The following is a 22,474-nucleotide window of genomic DNA, read 5'->3' as shown; positions in this document are numbered from 1 at the left end:
GTATTAAATATAAATATGTCATTATGTACAGCCATAACCACAAACAAACATCGTAATTATGTCCCTTGCTAATTTCATTGTATGATTCTAAGAAAGTTTTTTATGCATCTTATTGTTTGTTCCACTGCAACCGCAGGGGGAGACGGAGGGAAGCGAATGAATAAAACGGAGGCAGAATCGCATCAGCGTTCGCTCTGATCAAGGACGTGAATATTCCAGAATGCGTTAAGGGGTGGGGGGGAGGGGGGGGAGTGCTCTTTGAAATTCAAAGGAGAACGTGGCTATTGGCAGGAATTGCATGGAGCCGGCGCGTTTGTGTGTTCTGAATGGAAATTAGGACGAGGCGAGTACTGAAGCATTCATTTTGTAGTCCGACGCTTTATGTTGTCGGACTGAGGCGGAGGATTTGGAAGGTGAAAGTTTTTTGCCGTTAAGTTTAGCATTTCCAATCACGATTCATTAGGCGCGGGACATGGAATCAGGGACTGGACTCGTTTAGCGTAGCCTTTTGTTACTGCCCTCTCGTGTAGTCAGGAACCAGCAGGATAAGTGGTCAGTTTATTGCAAAATGATAATGTACTGTAATACCCGTTTGGGGAATTGCTCTAAATTGGCTGACACCATGCTTCCTGCATCTTCGCCGCTATCTCGTAGTGCACTCAGTCGTACACAGTAAAATCCTCAGTGTCGAGGTTACAAATGGGTAGTACATCAACACTAAGTATTTTACAGTGTAGGTGTCCAGTCCACCTCAGTCTCCTTGAATGGTGATGGGAGTGGGGGGCAATGTTGCCAGATTCTGTTAGAGAAACAAGCAACCAGGTCTAGGAAAACCAGCCCAAAAGAAGCGCCTATGGGCCACATGAGCACTTTAACATATGCATCAGCTATTTGAAAATAGCAGATCTACAAGCTCAGTTGTGAGCTTGTAGATCGGCTATTTTCAGTTAAAATCTTGCGGGGAAATTATAATAAGCAGATCTGGCAACCCCGGTGGGGGGGGGGGGGGGGGGGGGGGGGACGCTCCGCCAGTAGCCCACTACCAGCTCCTTGGTCGTTCTGATGTCGAGCTGAAGGTGATTGTTGTCACAGCAGTGGTGGAAAGTAACTAAGTACATTTACTTAAGTACTGTACTTAAGTACAATTTTGAGGTATTTGTACTTTACTTGAGTATTTCCAATTTCCATTACTTTTACTTCTACTCCACTACATCTCCGAGGCAAATATTGTACTTTTACTCCACTACATTTACTTGAAAACTTTAGTTACTAGTTACTTTTCAGATGTAAATTATGATATAATGAAACATACATTAACCACTTTAGCCCTATTTTATACCTAGGCTATTTGAAAATAGCAGATCTACAAGCTCACAACGCGTCGCAGCGCGACGCGTTGTGAGCTTGTAGATCGGCTATTTTCAAATATTTAGTACTTTTACTTTTGATACTTTAAGTACATTTTGATGCCAATACTTTTGTACTTTTACTCAAGTACATTTTTTATTCTGGACTTTTACTTGTAACAGAGTATTTTTATATTGCAGTATTGGTACTTTTACTTAAGTAAAGAATTTGAGTACTTTTTCCACCACTGCACAGCACCCAATGAACCCTCTCCACCAGGGCTCTGTATACTCCTCCTCCTCCTCCGCACTGTCATCCATGATGCAGCTGACAATGGAGGAGTCATCGGAGAACTTCTGTAACGTTTTTCAGGCCAAGGACCCCTTGGCTGAGAGAGAGAGATGAAGCAGTTTGCAAAAAAAAAAAGCACAGGAAAGTACAGTTCAATACAAGGTCTGCCAAGAGGATTTTAAACCCAAGAAAGCCTTTGGCTTGTTTCCATTAGGGTCCTTTGTACTCAATTCATCGAAATAATTGAATGGAATAGGGATGCTTGGTTGAAGTGGTTAATTCATGTAAAAATCACACAAAGATTTGGCGTACCCCCTGTAGTAACTCTGAGGACCCCCTAGGGGTCCCGGAACCACTGTTGAAGACCTCTGGTGTCGAGGGTTAACAGGAAAGGCGACAGCAAGATTCCTTGGCGAGCCTTGCTGGTCCGTAATCCAGGCCGCCAGGCCGTGGTGATCCACCTTCAGGCGGGGTTGGCTGGACGGTGTTTGAAGGCGCTGAAACTCCCCGAAAATACCTGATTTTGACTGAACGAATGTGACCCAGTTAATATTCAGCGAGTGTAAATTAGGCTTAAGGGTTTCACACATTTAATTGCCTACTGCGCTTATTGCTGTGTTACATAACTGTGACAGGATCAGCAATGGTGTCATTTCCCCATCTGGTGTTTACCATAATAGCTAAAGCTAATGATTATACAGTTATTAATAACACGGGCGGTTCCCAACCCTTTCTGGATCAGGGCCCACTTTAAAATGCAAACGCTGCAAGCCGACAGGCTGCCGTGTTAAGTGGTCAGATGGGCGGGCCGCGGTACATTTTCATAGCATAATTCATTTTAATGATCAGTCAATCGATCATGATCTGGCTTGGATCACTGGAACTAAAGTAGTACAGTGTACTTTAAGTTCCTATTCATCACAATGAAAACTATTTTTTTTCCCCCAAGGTTTAAAAAGATCACACCCAGTGTGAAGTGATTGGTGCCTTTGATGAGTTCATTATGCGCACGTGTTGCACTCCTGTTTGTGTTTAATTAGTGTAACTGGTTGCATCCTTGTGTTGCAATCCGCTGCAGCTGTTGAGGCCAGACACAAACATGTTGAGGCCGTCCGCAAAGATACGGACGGACAGACACACACACACACACGGTCAAATGTAGGAGTGGTTGGCACCACTCAGAAAATAAATACCATGAAATGTTTCTTTTACATCAATTCTATTTATTAATGATATATTATATATGTTTTCATACATATCTGTAACAAAAAAATTAAATGGTTGAACGATAGGACACCAACAAATCAGAAGTTATTATATATATATCAAAATGAATACACACATATATACGTCAACACAACACAGATACATATACATATACATATAGAAACACATGGATTCTCACATCATTCATTAATGCTATATTATCAATAAAATCTTTGTGTTTTGCCAATTATTCGTTGGCCCCCACTTGCAAATAATCCAGCTCACAGGTTGGGGGGAATGAACGGCCCGTAATGCCATTTTTCCTCTTTCACATTCCTTCCTGCTTCAGCCTGCCTTTGAGGTTCTGGGTGAACATCCTGAAGAACCCCCACTTCATCTTCGACGTGCACGTGACGGAGGTGGTGGACGCCTCGCTCTCCGTCGTCGCCCAGACCTTCATGGACGCCTGCACCAAGAGCGAGCACAAGCTCAGCAGGGTGAGTGGAGGGGGGGGTTACTGTACTGCTTTATGGGGGTGCAAGAGGGTGCAAGAGTAGGAGCAGTGGTGGAAAAAGTACTTTACTTAAAGGAGTAGTAAAATGACTTATTTTCTATCAATTACACACCCCATGAAGCATTGAATTCATGAATATTTTTTTAGTTTTTGTCGCATTCCTAAGCCAATAATTTGATGCCCGGTAGCGGTTCCGGTAGGAGACACAAAGAGTCTCCTTTGTATCTCCTACCGGAACCGCTGGTTACCGGTCCGCTGGTCATCAAATGAATGGCTTAGGAATGCAACAAAAAAAAAACATATCCATGAATGCAAGTCTCCATGGGGTGACTAATCGATTGAATAAAAGATATTTTTTGGGTGAACTTTGGGTGAACTATTAAGAATAATGAAAAGATTAAATATGGAGATACAAGGCTTCTGCCGGACCGCGACGATGTGTGTCTGCAAAAATGGAAATGAAGCGGGGGAGCGTAGTGGCTGGAATTGAACCAAGTGGATTAAGTCGGAGGAGTGGAGGAGATTAAAGGTCGCTGTGACCGAGGGAGGGTCACTGTTTTCATTAACATGGTCTCTCCACCGTTTGTCCTGCAGGATTCTCCAAGTAATAAACTACTCTATGCAAAGGAGATCTCGACCTACAAGAAGATGGTAGATGAGTAAGTCCAGTCGCATATGCAATCTATTTCCCCCCCCCTGCTTAACCCATTCAATCCGGGAACGCATCTGTGTCATTTTAGATTTTATCTATAACCATTATTTTTATACTTTGGGCTATTCAAAAATAGCAGATCTACGAGCTTGTAGATCTGCTATTTTTGAAAAGCCAGACATTTGTGCAAATCTTTCAATACATATCTTTTTTTTAAACAAATTTTTTTTACTCAAATCTTTGCTTCTGGGGGGTCCCTGGAACAACATATTTTGATGGGGATCGCCGAAAACATAATTTTGGTGGTCCTTGTCAAGAAAAAGTGTGAGCACCACTGATATAGCAACAATAGTTTTTCAGACAAATTAAGACACTTGTTGAGACATTTGACAGTTACAAATGTTTGCTTTAAAAAAATATATATATTCAAAGATTTGCACACATTTTCACGATTTAAAAAAAATAGCAGATCTACAAGCTCGTAGCGCGGCACTCGGTGCCGCGCTATGAGCTTGTAGATCTGCTATTTTTCAATAGCCCAAAGAAATCTAAAATGACAGAGATTGTGTTCCTGGATTAAATGGGTTAAAATGCTGATGGATTGCGAAAGGCTTGTCGGTATCAATGGCATCGTGATAATCGTCTAATCTCTGTCCCCAACCTTTTCTGTCTCTCTGCGTGTGTGTGTGTGTGTGTGTGTGTGTGTGTGTGTGTGCGTGTGCGTGTGCGTGTATAGCTACTACAGTGGCATCAGGCAGATGGTGTCAGTCAGTGACCAGGACATGAACACTCATCTGGCGGAGGTGTCGCGGGTAAGAAGAAGCACGTCTTCTCTCTCTCTCTCTCTCTGTCTGTCTGGTATATCTTCCCTCGTCTCAGGTGTTACTTAACGGGGTGACACTGTCTGCTGAAGGCTGTACACCTCCTACCTTTTCACAGCTCCACATTGAGCAGCTGTGCCTGTTTTTTATATTATGGTTATTTTTTTAAGCCTGTTATGCATTTCTTGTGTTTAAAATAGTCTTTCTGGTGGAAAGAAACTTAAGTACTTTACTCAAGTACTGTACTTAAAGGTAGGGTAAGTGATTTTCTTTGGTCAAAATAAGTGTTGAATGGCTCTATATTCTGATAGTACTCATTGCTATAGAGTGTTTGTTCAGTAACAGGAGTCTCCATGTCTCTCCAGCTCTTTATTAAACAGAAAATGCATTTTCAGGTCAGGATACCAATTTTATCCAATCAGGATAGAGAACTCAGTCAGGACACAGATTAAACAAGTGAAATTGGAACTGGTGACACAAAGAAATGAGCTGAACAAATTGGAACACTATGAAAATGAAGCTGATAAATGGGTACTCTCTCCTGATCGGCTGAAATGTTGTCACCTACCTGAAATGTTCTGTTTATTAAAGAGCAGGAGAGACAGGGAGACCCCTGATGAACAAACACTCAAACTGCAATGATTACTATCAGAATATTGTGCTTTAATCTTTTAATACAAAACGTTTTGTTTTAACCAAAAAATATCACTTACCCTACCTTTAAGTTCAATTTGAAGGTACTTTTACTTTACTCAAGTATTTCTATTTCTTGATACTTTCATACTTCTACATACTTCTACACATCTCAGAATTAAATATTGTATACTAATACTTGTTATTAATCAGAAATAATCAAAATACTTCAGAAATAGCAAACGCGTCACGTTGTGAGCTTGTAGATTGGCTATTTTCGAATAGCCGAAGTATACCAGTAATTATAGTCCAATAAGATGTGTGTGTGTGTGTGTTCTCCAGACTCACACAGACAAACTCAACACACAAGTGGCCCTCCACCAGCTCTACCAGTATTGCAGCAAATACTACGATGGGGTAAGTGTCCATTCTGACCTGGACTGAACAACTTATTTTAACCACTTAAAGGAGTAGTCCACCCAAAAAATTACTTATTTTCTATCCATTACACACCCCATAAAGCATTGAATTCATGGAGAGTTTTTTAGTTTTTGTCGCATTCCTAAGGCAATAATTTGATTACCGGCGGAAAGATGCTAATGTATCCGGTAGGAGACTCAAAGTAGACTCTTTGAGTCTCCTACCGGAAATACATCCGGTCATAAAATTATTGGCTCAAGAATGTGTCAAAAACAATCTCCATGAATTCAATGTTTCATGGGGTGTGTAATGGATAGAAGATAAGTCATTTTTTGAGTGAACTATTCCTTTAACCCATTCAATCGGGGAACGCATCTACAAATGTCTTGTTTTGACAGTTTTCTGAAGAAACATAATGTTGCTAAATATATATCAATAACAGAAAACAGAAAATACACTAGTATAGAGCCTTGAGGGACTACGGTCAACTGTATAGGGTTTAAGTGGTTAAAAGTACAACAGTACAACAAGCCAAAGGCGCCCCGGACCGCTGGTGCAGCAGTCCGGGCACCTAGGCTACAATGTAGCCTGACGGCGTGTATCGGGGTTCGAGTCCCGATTCCGATGGGGATAAATTTCAAGCACTCCCAGCATTATTAAGCCACGGATCTCTAGCTCTTATATTACGGGTCCATTACAGACCTGTAAGGTTCCATTAAGGTTCATATTAACTATTGTTAATTTAGCTGGGAACTCCCTCGAGGACCTCTGGGGGTCCCCGGACCCCACTTTGAGAACCACTGCTTATAACTCACCCAAACGGAGAAGATTCCATTCAACCACATTAACCCTGGCATCCCTATTGTCATTACAAAACGATGTAAAAAAAACAATTCAAAAATAGCAGATGTGCAAGCTCTATGTGAGCTTGTATCGGCTACATTCGCTATTTTTGAAATGGGCTTATGTGGTTAAACGCACCACTGCCCACCATATCATTCAGGATTTTTCTCTCTCTCTCTCTCTCTCTCTCTCTCTCTCTCTCTCTCTCTCTCTCTCTCTCTCTCTCTCTCCGCTCTTTTGATGGGGAGTCTGAAAAGTGATTGTATGGAATTTTAATTGAAACTTCTTGTGGTACGTGAATTGGAAAATTGCTCGGGGAATTGATTTTTTATGGGCTTCTCGTATATATGCATTGCCACTTCGGGTCGTGCAAAGGGGGATAAACAAGGCCTAATGAACAAGTTAGATAAACAAATAGGCCTGTCACTCTCTCCTCCCGAGTTGGCGCTCGCACACTGGCGGCTCGTCTACTCTGGCGGGAACCGTCGACGCTGAAGTGTACTCGACCTCCCTTTCTCACTCTCTTCTCCTCATCCATCTTCCTTCCTCCCCCCTTGTCTCTCTGCCCATTCCCCGTGTCTTCGCTTGTCCTCTGTACCCCCCTTACTCTTCTCCCACTCCCTCTGTCATGTCCGTTCCTCCCCGTCCCCACCACCCCACGCAGATCATTGCGTCCCTGGAAGAAGACCCAGCTGCCCAGAGCAAACAGCTGACCCTCCGGCTGCAGCAGATAGCCGCAGCCCTGGAGAACAAAGTGACTGATCTCTAACCCACACTGGAAGAGAGGCGGGGAGGTTGGGGTTGGGGTGGGGTGGGGGGGTGAGCGGTACGAAGCGGCTAGTGCGATGGTCCCGTCCCCCCCACCCCCCAGGGGCTTATTTCTTCCATCAGAGAAGGAAAACAAGGGAATGAGGAAAAGGAGAGAAGAGAAAAGGGACCAGTCGTCACGAAATAGGGCTTATCGTCTATTGTTACGAACGTACAGCCCCCGGGACGATTTTTAGCAGTGCACACAGAGTAGATTATAGCTGGGACTCATGACATAACAGGTATAGGGGTCACACTGTCGCAGGTACGTACGCCTTAAAAAAAAGCTCGCTTGCCAAACCTTCGAGGTCCACACGCTTCACTCAACGCTTCACCGAATACTTTCTCCCAAGAGCGCAGTGCGAGACAAAGGAAAGACTTCTCCGAGAAATTAAGCCCCTGGACGTGGGAGAGCGCGCTGGCGTTAAGAGTTAATCAGATGTTCAATTTTCTTCCTGTGTAGAAAAAAAAAAGGTTTTAAGAATTGTATTATATATTTTTTTTAATCGTGCAGTCTTTATGCGGAAAGCTTTATAAGGAGAAAATTATCTTTTTAATGGACCGCCTTGTGGTGTGTGGATAGTGTTTCTATTTAGCCTGTGGGTGTGTACCAGTGTATGTATGTATGTGTGTGTGTGTGTGTGTGTGTGTGTGTGTGTGTGTGTGTGTGTGTGTGTGTGTGTGCACGTGCGTACGCGTGTGTGTGTGTGCGTGTGTGTGTGTGGAGTGCAATACGTGAGCAAGCACATGCATACCGACCCACAGTATGTGTGTGTTTGAATGTGAGTGTGTGAATGTGTTATGTAGGTCGACGCCTACTGTAAGGCTTGAGGGCAAGAAAGAAAACTAAATGTCATTTCAAGGTCGCCTACTCACTGACATGTAGGGGAGAGCCTGCTGTCACCTTTTCGACAGAGACCAAAGCGTTCCTGACGGGGACATTGGTTTAATCCAACAAAAGCACAGGCTCGTATCAGTGACAGGTTACCAATAGTTTTCACACAAAAAAAAAAGAAAAAAATTCCAACAATGTAATTTTTTTTAATTGTTTTTTTGGACTCACTTTTGCTTCAAGCTCAATTGCCGTTTGTGCTTATACGGAAATCGATAATAGCACAGTCTGTCTCCCTTTATTGTGCAGCGACACATTCCACTCCGACAAAAAGCACAGGAAAAATGCATTTCAACAGTTTTTTCTTTTTTTTTTTACAAAAATGGTTATTTGGTCTTTGTTTTCAAATACATTTTTTAATGCTTCAAAAAGCTTGTCACAGCCTCCTGGAGTCCTTGGCAAAATGTCATGTGTAATGTGATGGAGTCAGTGTAACATGAGCTACAGCATTGTAGTGAAAGACATATTCACCCAGCATTTCATCTACAGTTTCCAACCTTTTCCCAACCTTTTCATGGATTAGGGCAGTGGTTCTCAACCTGTGGGTCGGGACCCCCAGGTGGGTTCCTACATGATTTTAGGGGGGTCCCCAGATGACAGGGAAGTGACACTTTTAGGACTTTTAAGACCTTTTTAATACCTAAAAGAAAAAGTAATCAACAAAGTATAATGTAAAAAACGGCCCAAAAATCGAATTATATAAGAAAGAGGCAACAATTGTGAAAATAGAGATCTACAAGCTAGAGGCGAGGCGTTGTAGAGCTTGTAGATCTGCTATTTTCACAATATTTATCTGTGGAACCGAGTCAAACAAAATGTAATACTCCTACAATTCCAAGTGCTTATCAGGGTGGGGGGTCCCCAGTTCAAATATGATTATTTTGGGGGGTCCCCAGTTCAAATATGATTATTTTGGGGGGTCCCCAGCTCAAATATTATTATTTTGGGGAGTCCCCAGCTCAAATATGATTATTTTGGGGGGTCGCGGCCTGAAAGGTTTGAGCTGACCACTTAACCTTTCGGCTGCATGTGTTCAGATGGGTGGCAATATTTTTTTAGAGCACGTTTATTTTAATGATCAATCAATCAATTGTGTGTTCCGGCTTGGATCAATGGAACCTGCGTGGTATACTGGTTTCATAATGATTTTTTTTTTAAAGAAAAACAAAACTTTAATCTTTTATGTTGATGTTATATTATCATTCAAATCTTTGTGTTTTGTCAATAATTATTTGGGGGGCCCCTTGCAATATCCTGATGGCCCACAGGCTGGGAATCATAGATATAACAGTAAACAACAGCAGCAATACACGAGAAAATTCTCCACCTCATTCATGCATTTGTGGTGTTGTTATGTAGTACTGCACATATTCCAAATAATCAAGCATTCCCTCTGGCTCTTCTGTTAAAATGGTCGATGTTAGTGATTTTGCCTGAGAGGCATTTGGTACTTACAGTAAATGGTACGTTGTTTTTGAATGAGTAATAATATACATATTTTCTGCCTTGGTATGATGCTGTGGAGGTGGGAGGTCAGTCGTGTACATAATTGCTAATTACAATATTGATATGTCAGTGTCGGCAGTCAGGGTCACAGTGCGGGCCAGGTCTTGCTTGGTATTTCCTGGGCCATTTAAGTAATCCCACTACTTTTCAGAGTATATTGCAACGACAAACAAGCTAACACTTAATTGTCACTTGCCGAAAATAGTAAATCAATCATGGCGCGTTGTGGCCTCGTAGTAGATCTGCTATTTTCAGCAAGTGACACCGTTCATATGACGTATAAGTATAAACTTGAAACCGAGCGTCTGTCCCTAGCAAAAATGGCAGATATGCAAGCTCACAACGGTGTCGCGTTTGTAATGCGGTGTGAGCTTATACATCTGCAATTTTTGGTGAAGCAATTTGGTGTAGCGGGGGAAAAGGCGCGGCCGTCACTTAGTGGGGTAGAGAGGTACTAGGAAGGTAACAGTTTCGCCTCCCAGCCCGCCCAGTAATACATGTCCCGGTGTCCCTGATACTTAACCCCTAACTTAACTTCCCTCCCTCGAGTGCTCATCATGACCATCTGAGCATCCATCAGTTGGGTGAAGCTGAAACTGAATCCCTTTCAGATCCGTTCTGATCAGATCCTGCCTGATGATGATGAAGGGCAGGGGGCTCTGTCTTGAGCAACCTTTAAAAATGGGTCCTGACCCAGAAATGGCACCCGACCCATGGTTTGGGAAACAGTGTTTTAAAGGGACTACTGTGATTGGAGCAGGACCAAATGAGGTGACTGAGTTGATACAGTAGGTGAGGAATGATAGGAACGACAGCTTGCTCAGTCTCTCAGTTCAACGTTAAAAAAATAAATAATCCCATTTGAAATGAATGCCAATTAATATCACAAAACAAACGCTCCCAGTGTGTGAGGACGTTAAGAGTATCTCTAAATTTGAGCAAAAATGCTCTGGACCCCAGAATGTTAGGCGATACCTGCCTCCTTTGGCTGGAAGTGTTTATACACTGAGCCTGAGATCTGCCTGCCTGCCTGTCTGCCTGCCCGCATGCCTGCTCTCTCAGCATGGTATCCTGGCATCGTAACCAACAGCACTTGGCGCTGCCCACTCAGCACAGTGCAGAGTGGCACTCTGTATAATGGAATCAGCGGGGGAGGCTTTTGATCTTAATTGCATGCTGACTGCAGACTCCATCCTTGTCACCGCTGTTGTTTACCACCGACTCCTCTCACTGACAGTGATGCAAAACGCTTCTTTCAGAGCCTTTCTTTAACCAAAAACGTGCCTTATTGAAATAGGATTATTGAAATATATATCATTTCCAAATTATTACTATTGGTAACCTATAGGTGATTATGGCGACGATAGTGCTATAGACACAGCAATGTATTTGGACTCGTGATATTTTGTGTGCTCTCAAAAAAAAAGAAAAAAGAAAAGAAGAAAGCTATATACCCTGCTGCAGCCATTTGTGTGCCAATAGGCGGAAAGACATTTCAGTATGATTTAGATTTTTTTTTATGGTTGCAGTTTTTTGGTCTGTGCATTTCCTTTGGGTGTGTCTGTGGTGTGTGCTTAGTAGGACTGTGGTGGCTAAGGCAAAAATGCCCAATGAATAAATGTAAAGCAATGTGGCCAAGCTGAGTTGGGTTTCCTAAAAAGAAAAAAAATGTCTGGCATTCCCAAATTAGTCTTAAGGCAAATGGGTAACCTAATGTAGATTGACTATAGCGCAAAATTGTTCCAATGGTGTTTTTTTTTGTTTTTGTTTTGTTTGTTAGATTTTTTGCCCTGTGTTTCCAAGCTGTTTCGCCGTGCGTATGATAAATGACTGTATCTATACTCGACAAATTACCTTTCTTACTGCTGTGCAGTTATTATTTTTATTTCTCGTTTCCTCTCTCTGACATATAAACCTTTGTAAAAACATGTTGAAATACTGTATTCTAACTGTATAATCCTATGCATTCAGTCTTGGAGGGGGGGGGGGGGGTGGGGGAGAAAGAAATCCTGTTGTGCAGTTGTCGAGATCTTCTTATTTTTATTTTTAAATTTTTTATTTTCCCTTTTATGAAACTTGTGAATGTGCTGTGATGATTAAAAAGATGCTGGGAAAAATGTCCATTCCCAGTTGCAGGACCATACATGGAAGCCAATGGGTTTTCTCTCCAATCCGTGGCAGCTCAGAGGAAATTGATCTTTGTACCCGATCATGTTTGTACTGGCTGAACTGACGGCGTCGAAGGTGTTTGTGTGTTTGGACACGGCGGTTACACACAGGTTTCATCATACACTCCAGCGTGAATAAACTTCTCAGAGACATATACTACGTACATGCCCTCCGTGTCAGCCGTGTGCTCTTTTCTTTTTCCACTCTGCTAACCTTGACGGATTTCAATTGAACACTCCCCACCTTGGCATGCATAATGCATGCGTTTTCGATCATCCATGGTAATGGGCTATCTTTGCTTTCCCACGGGTAGCCAATATCACAGCTTTTCAAAGCGAGGGCCACCAAAGGGGGGCCAATTGGAAAGGATAGGAAAATGGGAAAGAAAATCGTGTGTGTGTGTGTGTGTGTGTGTGTGTGTGTGTGTGTGTGTGTGTGTGTGTGTGTGTGTGTGTGTGTGTGTGTGTGTGTGTGTGTGTGTGTGTGTGTGTGTGTGTGTGTGTGTGTGTGTGTGTGTGTGTGTGTGTGTGTGTGTGTGTGTGATTTCAAATTCAATTCAAAACATTACTGTGCCATGTTATGATTTTAATCCTAATAGAATCTGTCAGCACCACTGCCCTAAACATATAGTGTTGTTGTTAGTAGGAATAAACACTGAAGCACCCGGGAGGAAGTGGATTTAGAAAGGGGAGGACTCGGAGGAGCCAAACCGAGTTCCTGTTTCGACACAAAAAAGGAGGTGGTCCCCCCAGTTTTCCCCCTTTTTTCTTACCGAATGCGTTTGATTGATTGAATACTTTATTAGAAGTTTGCGGAAAAAACACATGAAAGTACAGTTCAACACAAGGTCAGCTAATAGGAATTAAAAAACCCAAGAAAGCCATTGGCATGTTTCCATTGGGGTCCTTTGCACTCAATTCATAGTGACATTAAATGACAGATATACACTTATATGCAGAACATCAATCTGGGGTTCCCAGATTACTTTAATCCTGGCATCCCTATTTTGGGCATGTCATTATGTTATTATTGTCAATATAATGTCAATGGGGGGGGGGGGGGGGGGGGGTGTACAGCGATAGTCATAGCCAGAGACTATGGCTATTTGGGATTCTTTGGCATATAGAGGATCCGGAATCCCTGGCTTATAGTTAAAACATTAGCCTCGATCTCCAGGCTTTTATTTTTTATTTTTGCTATATATGAGCCACGCTAGGGCAGTCTAATAAAACATCAACTGATGCACAAATATATAGGTTTTTGGTATGTGAACACATTAAACATTAAAATTAATAGGTGGTCCATCTTCATCCAGTTATCTGGAGTCAGGTCGCAGAGGTACAGTAACAGTTCCAACAGAGAATCCCAGACTTCCCTTTCTCAGGCTGAGGGATCCTGAGGCATTCCAAGGCATGCAGCGTGGAGCTATGGTCCCCCATCTGGTCCATGGTCTGCCTCTGCCCATGGCCGCCTCCCAGCTGGACGCACACCGAAGACCTCCCTCTAGGGAGACACCAGGAAGCATACCAACTAGATGCCTGAACCACCTCTACTGGCTCCTTTCCACCATTCCACACGAAGGAGCAGACGCTCTACTCTGAGTCGCTCCCTCGTGAGTCGAGACTGAGCTGAGCTTAGATCTGCAAAAAGAAAAGAAAAATCCATTCTTTCCATTATTCTCTCATCTCACACAGACTTCCCACTTACCCAACAAACAATATACTACATGCTACTACTACTAGTAAGCCTTGCCGAGCCCTGAGGCCCATAGGGCAGGAGCCTATCTCCTGTTTCCTTAGCGTGAGGCAGCTTGATGTACAAGTACACAACGCTAATATGTCGCAGGGACTTACCCCAATCCGACCCTTGATGCTGAGTGCCAAGCAGGGAGGCACTGTGTCCCATTATTAGAGTCTTTGGTATGACCCGGCCGGGGATCAACCCCGACCTCCCAGTCTCAGGGCAGACACTCTAACCACAAGGCCACTGAGCTGATCTAGCCATCTCAGTACTGTATGTACTGTTTCAAAATATTTGTTTTCATAATCGGCATCCTGTGATTGCTGAATAAAGGTAGGTGCAATAATCTTATCACAAACATTCAGCATTATGGATCACTTGAAATATGCACATCTGATTTACAATACTTCCGCCTGGTGTCCCTATTTTGTGCATTCAAACATTTTCAAATTGTTTATAAAAAAAGAAGCCAAAATAGTCGATCTACAAGCTCGCAATGAATTGCACCTGACAAGTGTGTCATAGAACGCTGCATAAAGGTATAAAATAGGGCTTAAGTAGTTACCAAGGTCTATCCTACAAGGGAAGAGTATCCTCTATTTTGAACAGTTGCTCTGCCTCTCAGTCTTGTCCCCGATGAGTGCTGAAAATTGCTGCGGAAACTTTAATTAAGCACTAACCGTTAAGAATGAAACGGAGGGGAGCTTGGGTGTGTGAGTGTTTTAAGTCAGTTTTGAGTGATGTATAGTAAACACAATTCAACACTGTACTAACTGTTCCATGAAAGCTGTGCATAAACCACAGTGTTGAAATGACATCAGACAGAAGACAAGTGTTACCACAGATTGGAACATTAAGATCACTAAGGAAAAGTGCTACTGAGATCTTTCTCTTAACCCATTTTGGGCGGGAACCCCCATTTGTAACTATACCTTTCAAGACGGGAACCCCTTTTGGGGTTCCTGTTGCTATGTACAGTATATAGCAACATTTTTGGTCAATTTTTAATTAATATTTGAAGTTTTTCAGAAAACTTAGGTCAGGATTTAGAAGTTCTAGAATCGGCCTCGGGTCTAAATGGGTTAAGTCAAAGGTCCCAATTGTCCACATTGACCTGAGACTCTTTATGCAGAGCTGTGGAAGGAATACACACTGAAAATGCACATGGCCATACTACTGTATATGGCAAAACATAGTCTCGGCCATGCCTTCGGCCTGGCGGAGACGATGAGGTCATTTAAAGGACAAACACCACTCCACTAGCAGACTGTTTGTGTGACAATGCAAACAGTCTGGAAAGCGCTGGAGGCCTTTCATAGCCCGGGGCTCAAGACTCAGAAGGAGTTTTCTCCCTGAGGCTGTCAGAGCCCTGGCTGAAATTGGACAAGGACAAAACACAAAAAAACAAAAACAAATTAAAACAAAAACTGCATGCAAACTTTAAGAATCCTGAGAAGCTGCACTTGCATAATGTATATACCCAGGGGAAGTTTATATGTACACATGCCCAATTCTGCCTTCTAGCACATTCCCCATTGTTGGCAGCTAAAGATATCATACCTGCCTGTTTAGTTGACCAACCATGTGGTCCTTATGAATGAAAGAATGTCTTTATTGTAGGCTCAAGGTGCATAGATGCATACAAATACATACTCCAACAATGAACATGAATTAAAAACAGTCCTTTACACAATAAATTGGGACAGTTATAAAATACAAGCAGTTAAGCCAATGTCTCCTAAGACTAGAGGAATAGCTGACGCAACTCTTCACAGGGTTATTTATATTGACAATGATGCTATTCTCAGACTCATCCAAACGGCACATGAATCTGTCCATTAGATTCCTAAGAACATGAGTCTCCTTCTAAGGGTGGTTTATTGTTGTTTATTCAATGGCTCCCCATTAGCTGACGACAAGGCGACAGCTAGTCTTCCTGGGGTCCATACTGTATAAGATGCTTACAAATATAAAAACATGAAAAATACATAATTACAATACATTATACTGTACAAACATTTAATACAACATAATTTAATACAACATTCCGGTCGTGTGGTCTGCTGCAACAAGTGTGTCTTTAAAGCTATCTTGAATGATGATTTATTTTGTGTGAGATGAATGTGAGATGGTAACAAGTTCCAGAATGATATAGATCTATAAATAACTCTGTTTGAGGAGATTAGTTATTGGCAGGAAGTGTTAAATGGCCACGGCTGGCATTCCTGGTGTAATTACTGTTTGTGTTGGTTGATATAATAACTGTTTGCATAAATAATCTGCCGTTTGATTTAAAATAATGTTTCTGAAGAACACAAGGAGACTTCAAGGCAGTTTTTGTTCCACAGATAACCTGGAGAGGCGTGTATGCATATATGCAATACTAGTGCGTGTTGAACAATGAAGTGCCAGTCTTGTAAGCTCTGTTCTGAACAAGTGAGTGATAAGTGATGTTTCATACCTGCCTTATAACCACTTAAACCCCAAAGTTGGTTGACTAAAGTCCATCAGGGCTCTATACTAGTGTATTTTCTGTCTTCGCTCTACATAAATATACATTAAATATCTTCACAGAAAATAGCCTATCGCGCCGATAGGCTGGCTTGAAGATATGCTATTTTCTGCGAAAGGTTTCCCAGAATACGGATGCCGGGGTGTAAGTGGTTGAAGAGGTTTATCAATCATACCCGTTCCACCGTTTCTTATCTATAATTTTCTTTTTTATTTCAATGTTTTGTTACTTCATCCAGTATTATTGTTTTTTATTATTATCTTGTTTTCATGTTGTGGTGTTGTGTTAGCACAGTTAGTTTGTACCTGTATGAGTGCCTGACAAATAAACCCCTCTCTTTCTTTATTGCTGCAGGCAGCTCTCAAAGCTGTTGTTCTGGTCAAACCAAACTGGTTGGATATCCCAATAAAACTCGCAAGTTCCAATTCTTAAATTTTTCTTCAACATAAAGAGGTTTTTCTACTTCAGCTTGTTGTACAAAACGGTCTTAAAATAACTAGCAGCTCTTGTATGATGTTCCTCACATCTCTATTCACGGGGCCAATGATGCTTGGGCTTTCCCAGTAAATCACAGACATAATCACAATACCATTGTTTATATGAAGTAACTTAACTAGATTTACCATTATTATTGTTGGATTGATAACGAGGGGCATTGCCACTAGAGCCAATGTGAGAACACAAGCTGGTGATGACAATACGCACAAGCTGGAGTAACTGTACACATTACTTTTTAATCTGTAGATTTGATTATTATTACAATACATTAACCACTTCAGCTCCGTATACATTTCGTTTTAGTTTTTGAAATATTTCACTTTATACAATGGATGTTTGTATGTGTCACTAATAACAGTGTGGCTTCCGGCTGTGGATGATCTCTGACATCATATTGATGACGTCGCATTTATGGCGTCAGTCTTTCCCAAATAAGGCGGGACAGTGGATCTGAGATCTATGATTTAAAAAATATGTGAAAAATATTCACAATATGTGAACAATATGTGTGTTGGTAGTAGCATGTACAACAAATGTGGTGCTGATCAGTCCAGTGGTTTGTGAGATTAGCCTGTGGATAGACACACAGATACTGCGGACGCCAGTGGTGGAAAGTAACTAAGTACATTTACTCAAGTACTGTACTTAGGTACAATTTTTCGGTATTTGTACTTTACTTGAGTATTTCCAATTTCCAATACTTTTACTTGTACTCCACTACATCTCAGAGGCAAATGTTGTACTTTTACTCCACTGCAATTATTTGAAATCTAGATTTTGATTATTATTACAAAACAAGCATACATTAACCACAGCCCTATGCACATTTCGGTCATTTGAAAATAGCCGATCTACAAGTTCACAATGCGTCGCGATGCGACGCATTGTGAGCTTGTAGATCTGCTATTTTCAAAAGATGTTTATACATTTGAAAACTTGAAATGGGACATTCTGCGTAACGAGTACTTTTACTTTTGGTACATTTTCATGCTAATACTTTTGTACTTTTACTCAAGCACATTTTGAATTCCGTACTTTTACTTGTAACGGAGTATTTCTATATTGCAGTATTGATACTTCTACTTAAGTAAAAAACTTGAGTACTTTTTCCACCACTGGCGGACACACAGACTCTAGACGGCTCGCCCCCCTGTAGACGCCACGTGGTAAAAAACAAGATGAAATGCAAAGCTTCCTCTGCAAGGCTGCCTATATAACAAATCTCCATGCAGGGTTCCTTTAATACATCCATGCTGGAGATTTCAAAGACGGAGTGAGACCACGGTCCCAGTGGAGGGCCAGCTTCTAACTGAAGCCGATATTCAGCCTCAAATATTCAACCAGAGAACAACTTCAAGGGCTGCTGCTATACCAACAGCAAGCTTGCTTCAGTATTAGAACCAAAGCCTGCATTTTATTCACATAGGCTTACTGTATATGCTAATAGTATGTATCTCTGACAACTAAGTGGTGTAAAATCAAAGGTTATTGTAACACATCTTACCATCTGGGTGTGTATAGCTTACAGTATAGGCTTACTGATGTGTGATGTTGACTGATGAGGCTTTAAATATGTCTATCACTAGCACTGATACAACATTACACAAGAGAGGAGCATAGCTAATATCAAGTCAGACTTTTCAAGCTGTGTGTGTGTGTGTGTGTGTGTGTGTGTGTGTGTGTGTGTGTGTGTGTGTGTGTGTGTGTGTGTGTGTGTGTGTGTGTGTGTGTGTGTGTGTGTGTGTGTGTGTGTGTGTGTGTGTGTGACTATACTTGTGAGGGCCAAACGTCCCCATGGTGAGGACAATATTCCTGGTCCTCACAAGATAAATGGTGTTTTTTTGTAAGATTTAGGCTTACAATTACAAGGAAAAGATCAAGGTTAGGGTTAGGCATTTAGAGGTTATGTTTAGGGATTGGGGTTGGGGTTATGCCTCATTTATACTTAGTTGCCGTGCACCGAAGAGAGCAGATCGACAAGCTCACAGCTCAAGCTGTTGTTGTCCTTACGAGTATAGAAATACAAATGTGTGTGTGTGTGTGTGTGTGTGTGTGTGTGTGTGTGTGTGTGTGTGTGTGTGTGTGTGTGTGTGTGTGTGTGTGTGTGTGTGTGTGTGTGTGTGTGTGTGTGTGTGTGTGTGTGTGTGTGTGTGTGTGTGTGTGCGCGTAGAAATTGGGTTAAAATCTGCATTCTTGACAGGGGTCTCTGTTCCCAATCCACACACACGCACACGCACACACACACAGCAGCCTGCCTGCCTCTCCATCAGCAGCACTGTTGCCGGATTTTGCGAGAGAAATAAGCAACCAGCAGGTCTATGAAAACAAGACCAAAAAAAGCAACTAGGCCACATGAGCACTTTAAACATGTATCAAGCTCACAACGTGTTGCGATGCGACGCAACACATTGTGAGCTTGTAGATCTGCTATTGTTTTAAAATATCTTGAGGAAAAAAAGTGTCAATTGTGAAATGTTTTTGAAACATGTATACACAAATCTGGTACGGGGGTCCCTGGCACAAATTATAATTTCAGATGGGGATCCGCGGACAAATACACATTAATGTGGCTTTCCTTGACAGGAAAATGTTTGAGAACCACTGGTCTAAACAATAATCCAAAGATTTGGAAACAAGCCCAAATAAGCAAGTACACTTTAGAAAAAAGCCCCAAAAACTACCAATATTTACAAGCGAAAAACAAGCCCAAAAAGGTCGCTTATAATAAGCAGACTTGGCAACGCTGCTCAGCAGCAGCCAGGAGGGAAGTTTGTGTGTTTACCAGTGGGTTGTTGTGTTGCAGCGCTCCACATGCTCCACATGCTCCACACCTTCTATAATGAGACCAGGCTTTGATTTCCAGGGCCTCGGGGAAGAGGAGAGAGGGAGGAGAAGCTCGCTTGAAAATGAAAACAAACAATAATGCTGCCGTGTCATTTTAAACAGTTGTTGTGATGAATTATTTAGAAGTTGACAAGAATGTATATGGGTTGATATGTTGTTGGCCCAGGGGGGAACCGACAAATGGGAAATAACTATTGGGCTTGGGCTGCTTCGCTGCATCTGTTTATCGTCTCTGAAACCTTGTCTGTAAAAAATGTTTTCAGATAGGAAAATGGATGGATATACTTTGTACACTGTCAAAAAATACATCTTTACAAAAAATGTTTTCAGATGTATGTATGAGTGAATTGGATGTTCTCAGTGGTGGAAAAAGTACTCACATTCTTACTTAAGTAAAAGTATCAATACTGCAATGTAGAAATACTAGCTGTTACAAGCAAAAGTCTGGAATTAAAAATGCACTTGAGTAAAAGTACAAAAGTATTGGTGTTACAAAAATAAAATTTGCTCATTATGCAGAAGGTCCCATTTCACAAGTTTTCAATTGTCTTTATAAAAATCTTTTGAAAATAGCCGATCTACAAGCACACGATGTGTTGAGCTGAAGTGGTTAATGTATGTTTTGTAATAATAATCAAAATCTACAAAGTATTATAGTAACTAAAGTTGTCAAATAATTGTTGTGGAGTACAAGTATAGTATTTGCTTCTGAGATGTAGTGGAGTAGAAGTACCCATGTTCATTGAATGGGGCCATTATCACCGTTGGCATGAGAACTCTGGTAGGCTGTTATCAGCCATTCTATGGGTGATTCAATGTTAACGCATGTGCTGTCAATTTCACATTGAAATACAGCACGGAGCCCCATATCAGCACCTGCCTCGGTGGCTTACCCCGTTAATCAATAGACCTTCAGCCCCAACCTCCTGGCTTCGCATCCCGACGGAAGTGCCCCATCAGAGGTGAACTTGAGCCACGAGAGGAACCACTGAGCTTCTACCAACTCAGCATTGTCCAAGTTATGTCCTGATAGGCACAGAATAGTAAATCATATTTTGGGAAATTTTGGTCCCAACTGCCAGTCAAAGTGACTACTGGCCAATCACAGCGCGTCTTTTCCCGGGACTTACGTTAAGGCTGATAAGAGTCTACCAGAGCCTCCTGGTAGACCGCACATTCAGTAACATTGAATCACCCATAGAATGGCTGATAACAGCTTACCGTAGCCTCCTGGTAGGCTATGCCATAGCTATGGCATGAGAACGGTGATAATGGCCCCATTCAATGGGATGAGAACATAGATAAATCGGTACCACTGGATGTCCTTGTCTAGTCTACAGCAGTGGTTCCCAACATTTTCATGCCAAGGACCCCTAAAATGATACGTATTATTAAGCCGCGGACCCCCATCTGAAAAACAAAAAGATGTTCTATAGGGACCCTAATAAGAGAAGATTTCTGTTGTTAAAATGTATCAAAAGATTTCACAATGTTTCAAGATTCTTCGATCTCCCGCCAAAAAAAAACTCATTTTGCTCGCAGCCTCGCAAGGACCCCCGGGGGTCCCCGGCCCTGGACCCACTTTGAGGACCATTGCTCTGTAGTTCAAAGTCCTCTACAGCAGGGGATTTCAAGCTGTTTCAGACCCATATAGATTTTCATTAGGCCATGGCATGGCATGGACCCCCATTTCAAACCATTCTGCCCTGCAGGAACGTTGATATGAGAAGAATTCAAATGTAAATCTCTAAATGTCATAATTGTATATAACAAATAGATGAATAATGATATTGAAATAAATTAGAATATTGTAATAATAATCACACATTTATCGTATTGTAATAATGTTATGGTTCATGGAATCAGACCTGAATGTTAACGGCCACATTAACACAATTACAAAGTCAGCCAACCTTGGGAATATATCACGGATTAAAGCATTTATGTCTCAGCAGGATTGTAACTACTGTAACAGTGTCTTCACAGGTCTCCCTGAAAATCGATCAGACGGCTGCAGTTGATTCAGAACGCTGCTGCGAGTCCAAGAAAGTGGAGCATATCACTCCAGTTCTTAGATCTCTACACATGGCTCCCTCATGTCAAATAATTCATTTCAAAATATTACTGCTGGTTTATGAAGCATTGAATGGTTTAGGGCCAAAATACATACACTCGCGATATCACGAACCACCCAGACATCTATGGTCATCTGGGAAAGGTCTGCTTAATGTCCATATCAAAATAAACAGTTCCGGAGCAAACTGCAGGTCTGTAACAACTCTCAGTTATTTTAAGCCACAGCTAGAAACCTTTCTGTTTGACTTTTATTGAGATGTTTTTTTTACTTATTCTTACTGCCCTCTAATACTTATTTTTACTGAATTCAAATGTCAAACTGTTATAATGTGGTGCTTTTGCTTAATGTTTTTTTTTAATGTATTAAAGCACATTGATGTGCCTTATTGTTGAAATGTGCTCTATATCCTATATTAAAATCGCCTAGAGGGTGGTCGGTCGGTCACACCAGGGTCCACATCAGGGTCCCCCGGGGGCCACAGGCACACCCTTGCTCCAATCCTCATTCCTGACCAAACAAACATGGCACAAATGCTGTTCAGAGGTCTGCCATGACAATAGTCACACACACGCACACACACACACACACACACACACACACACACACACACACACACACACACACACACACACACACACACACACACACACACACACACACACACACACGCACACAAAATAAAATCATTTAAAATGGCCATAA

At 41.8% G+C, this 22,474-nt stretch overlaps 1 protein-coding gene across 1 annotated transcript in view; it reads left to right on the top strand.

Annotated features, from left to right (window-relative positions):
* Positions 1–12,269, top strand: part of plxnb2b (plexin b2b) — a 224,437-nt gene extending 212,168 nt beyond the window's left edge. Inside the window, exons 36-40 of the mRNA XM_080437931.1 lie at positions 3,194–3,341; positions 3,953–4,017; positions 4,747–4,822; positions 5,807–5,881; positions 7,392–12,269. Coding sequence (XP_080294057.1) covers positions 3,194–3,341; positions 3,953–4,017; positions 4,747–4,822; positions 5,807–5,881; positions 7,392–7,496 — 469 coding nt within the window. The 3' untranslated portion in view covers positions 7,497–12,269. The remainder of the gene's footprint in view (positions 1–3,193; positions 3,342–3,952; positions 4,018–4,746; positions 4,823–5,806; positions 5,882–7,391) is intronic.
* Positions 12,270–22,474: the final 10,205 nt, after the last annotated feature.

Source organism: Gymnoscopelus braueri (assembly GCF_963280865.1).
Source record: "Gymnoscopelus braueri genome assembly, chromosome: 9".
Classification (NCBI taxonomy): domain Eukaryota; kingdom Metazoa; phylum Chordata; class Actinopteri; order Myctophiformes; family Myctophidae; genus Gymnoscopelus; species Gymnoscopelus braueri.
The sequence above is the reverse complement of the archived record's forward strand: the minus strand, read 5'-3'. Positions and strand labels throughout refer to the sequence as shown.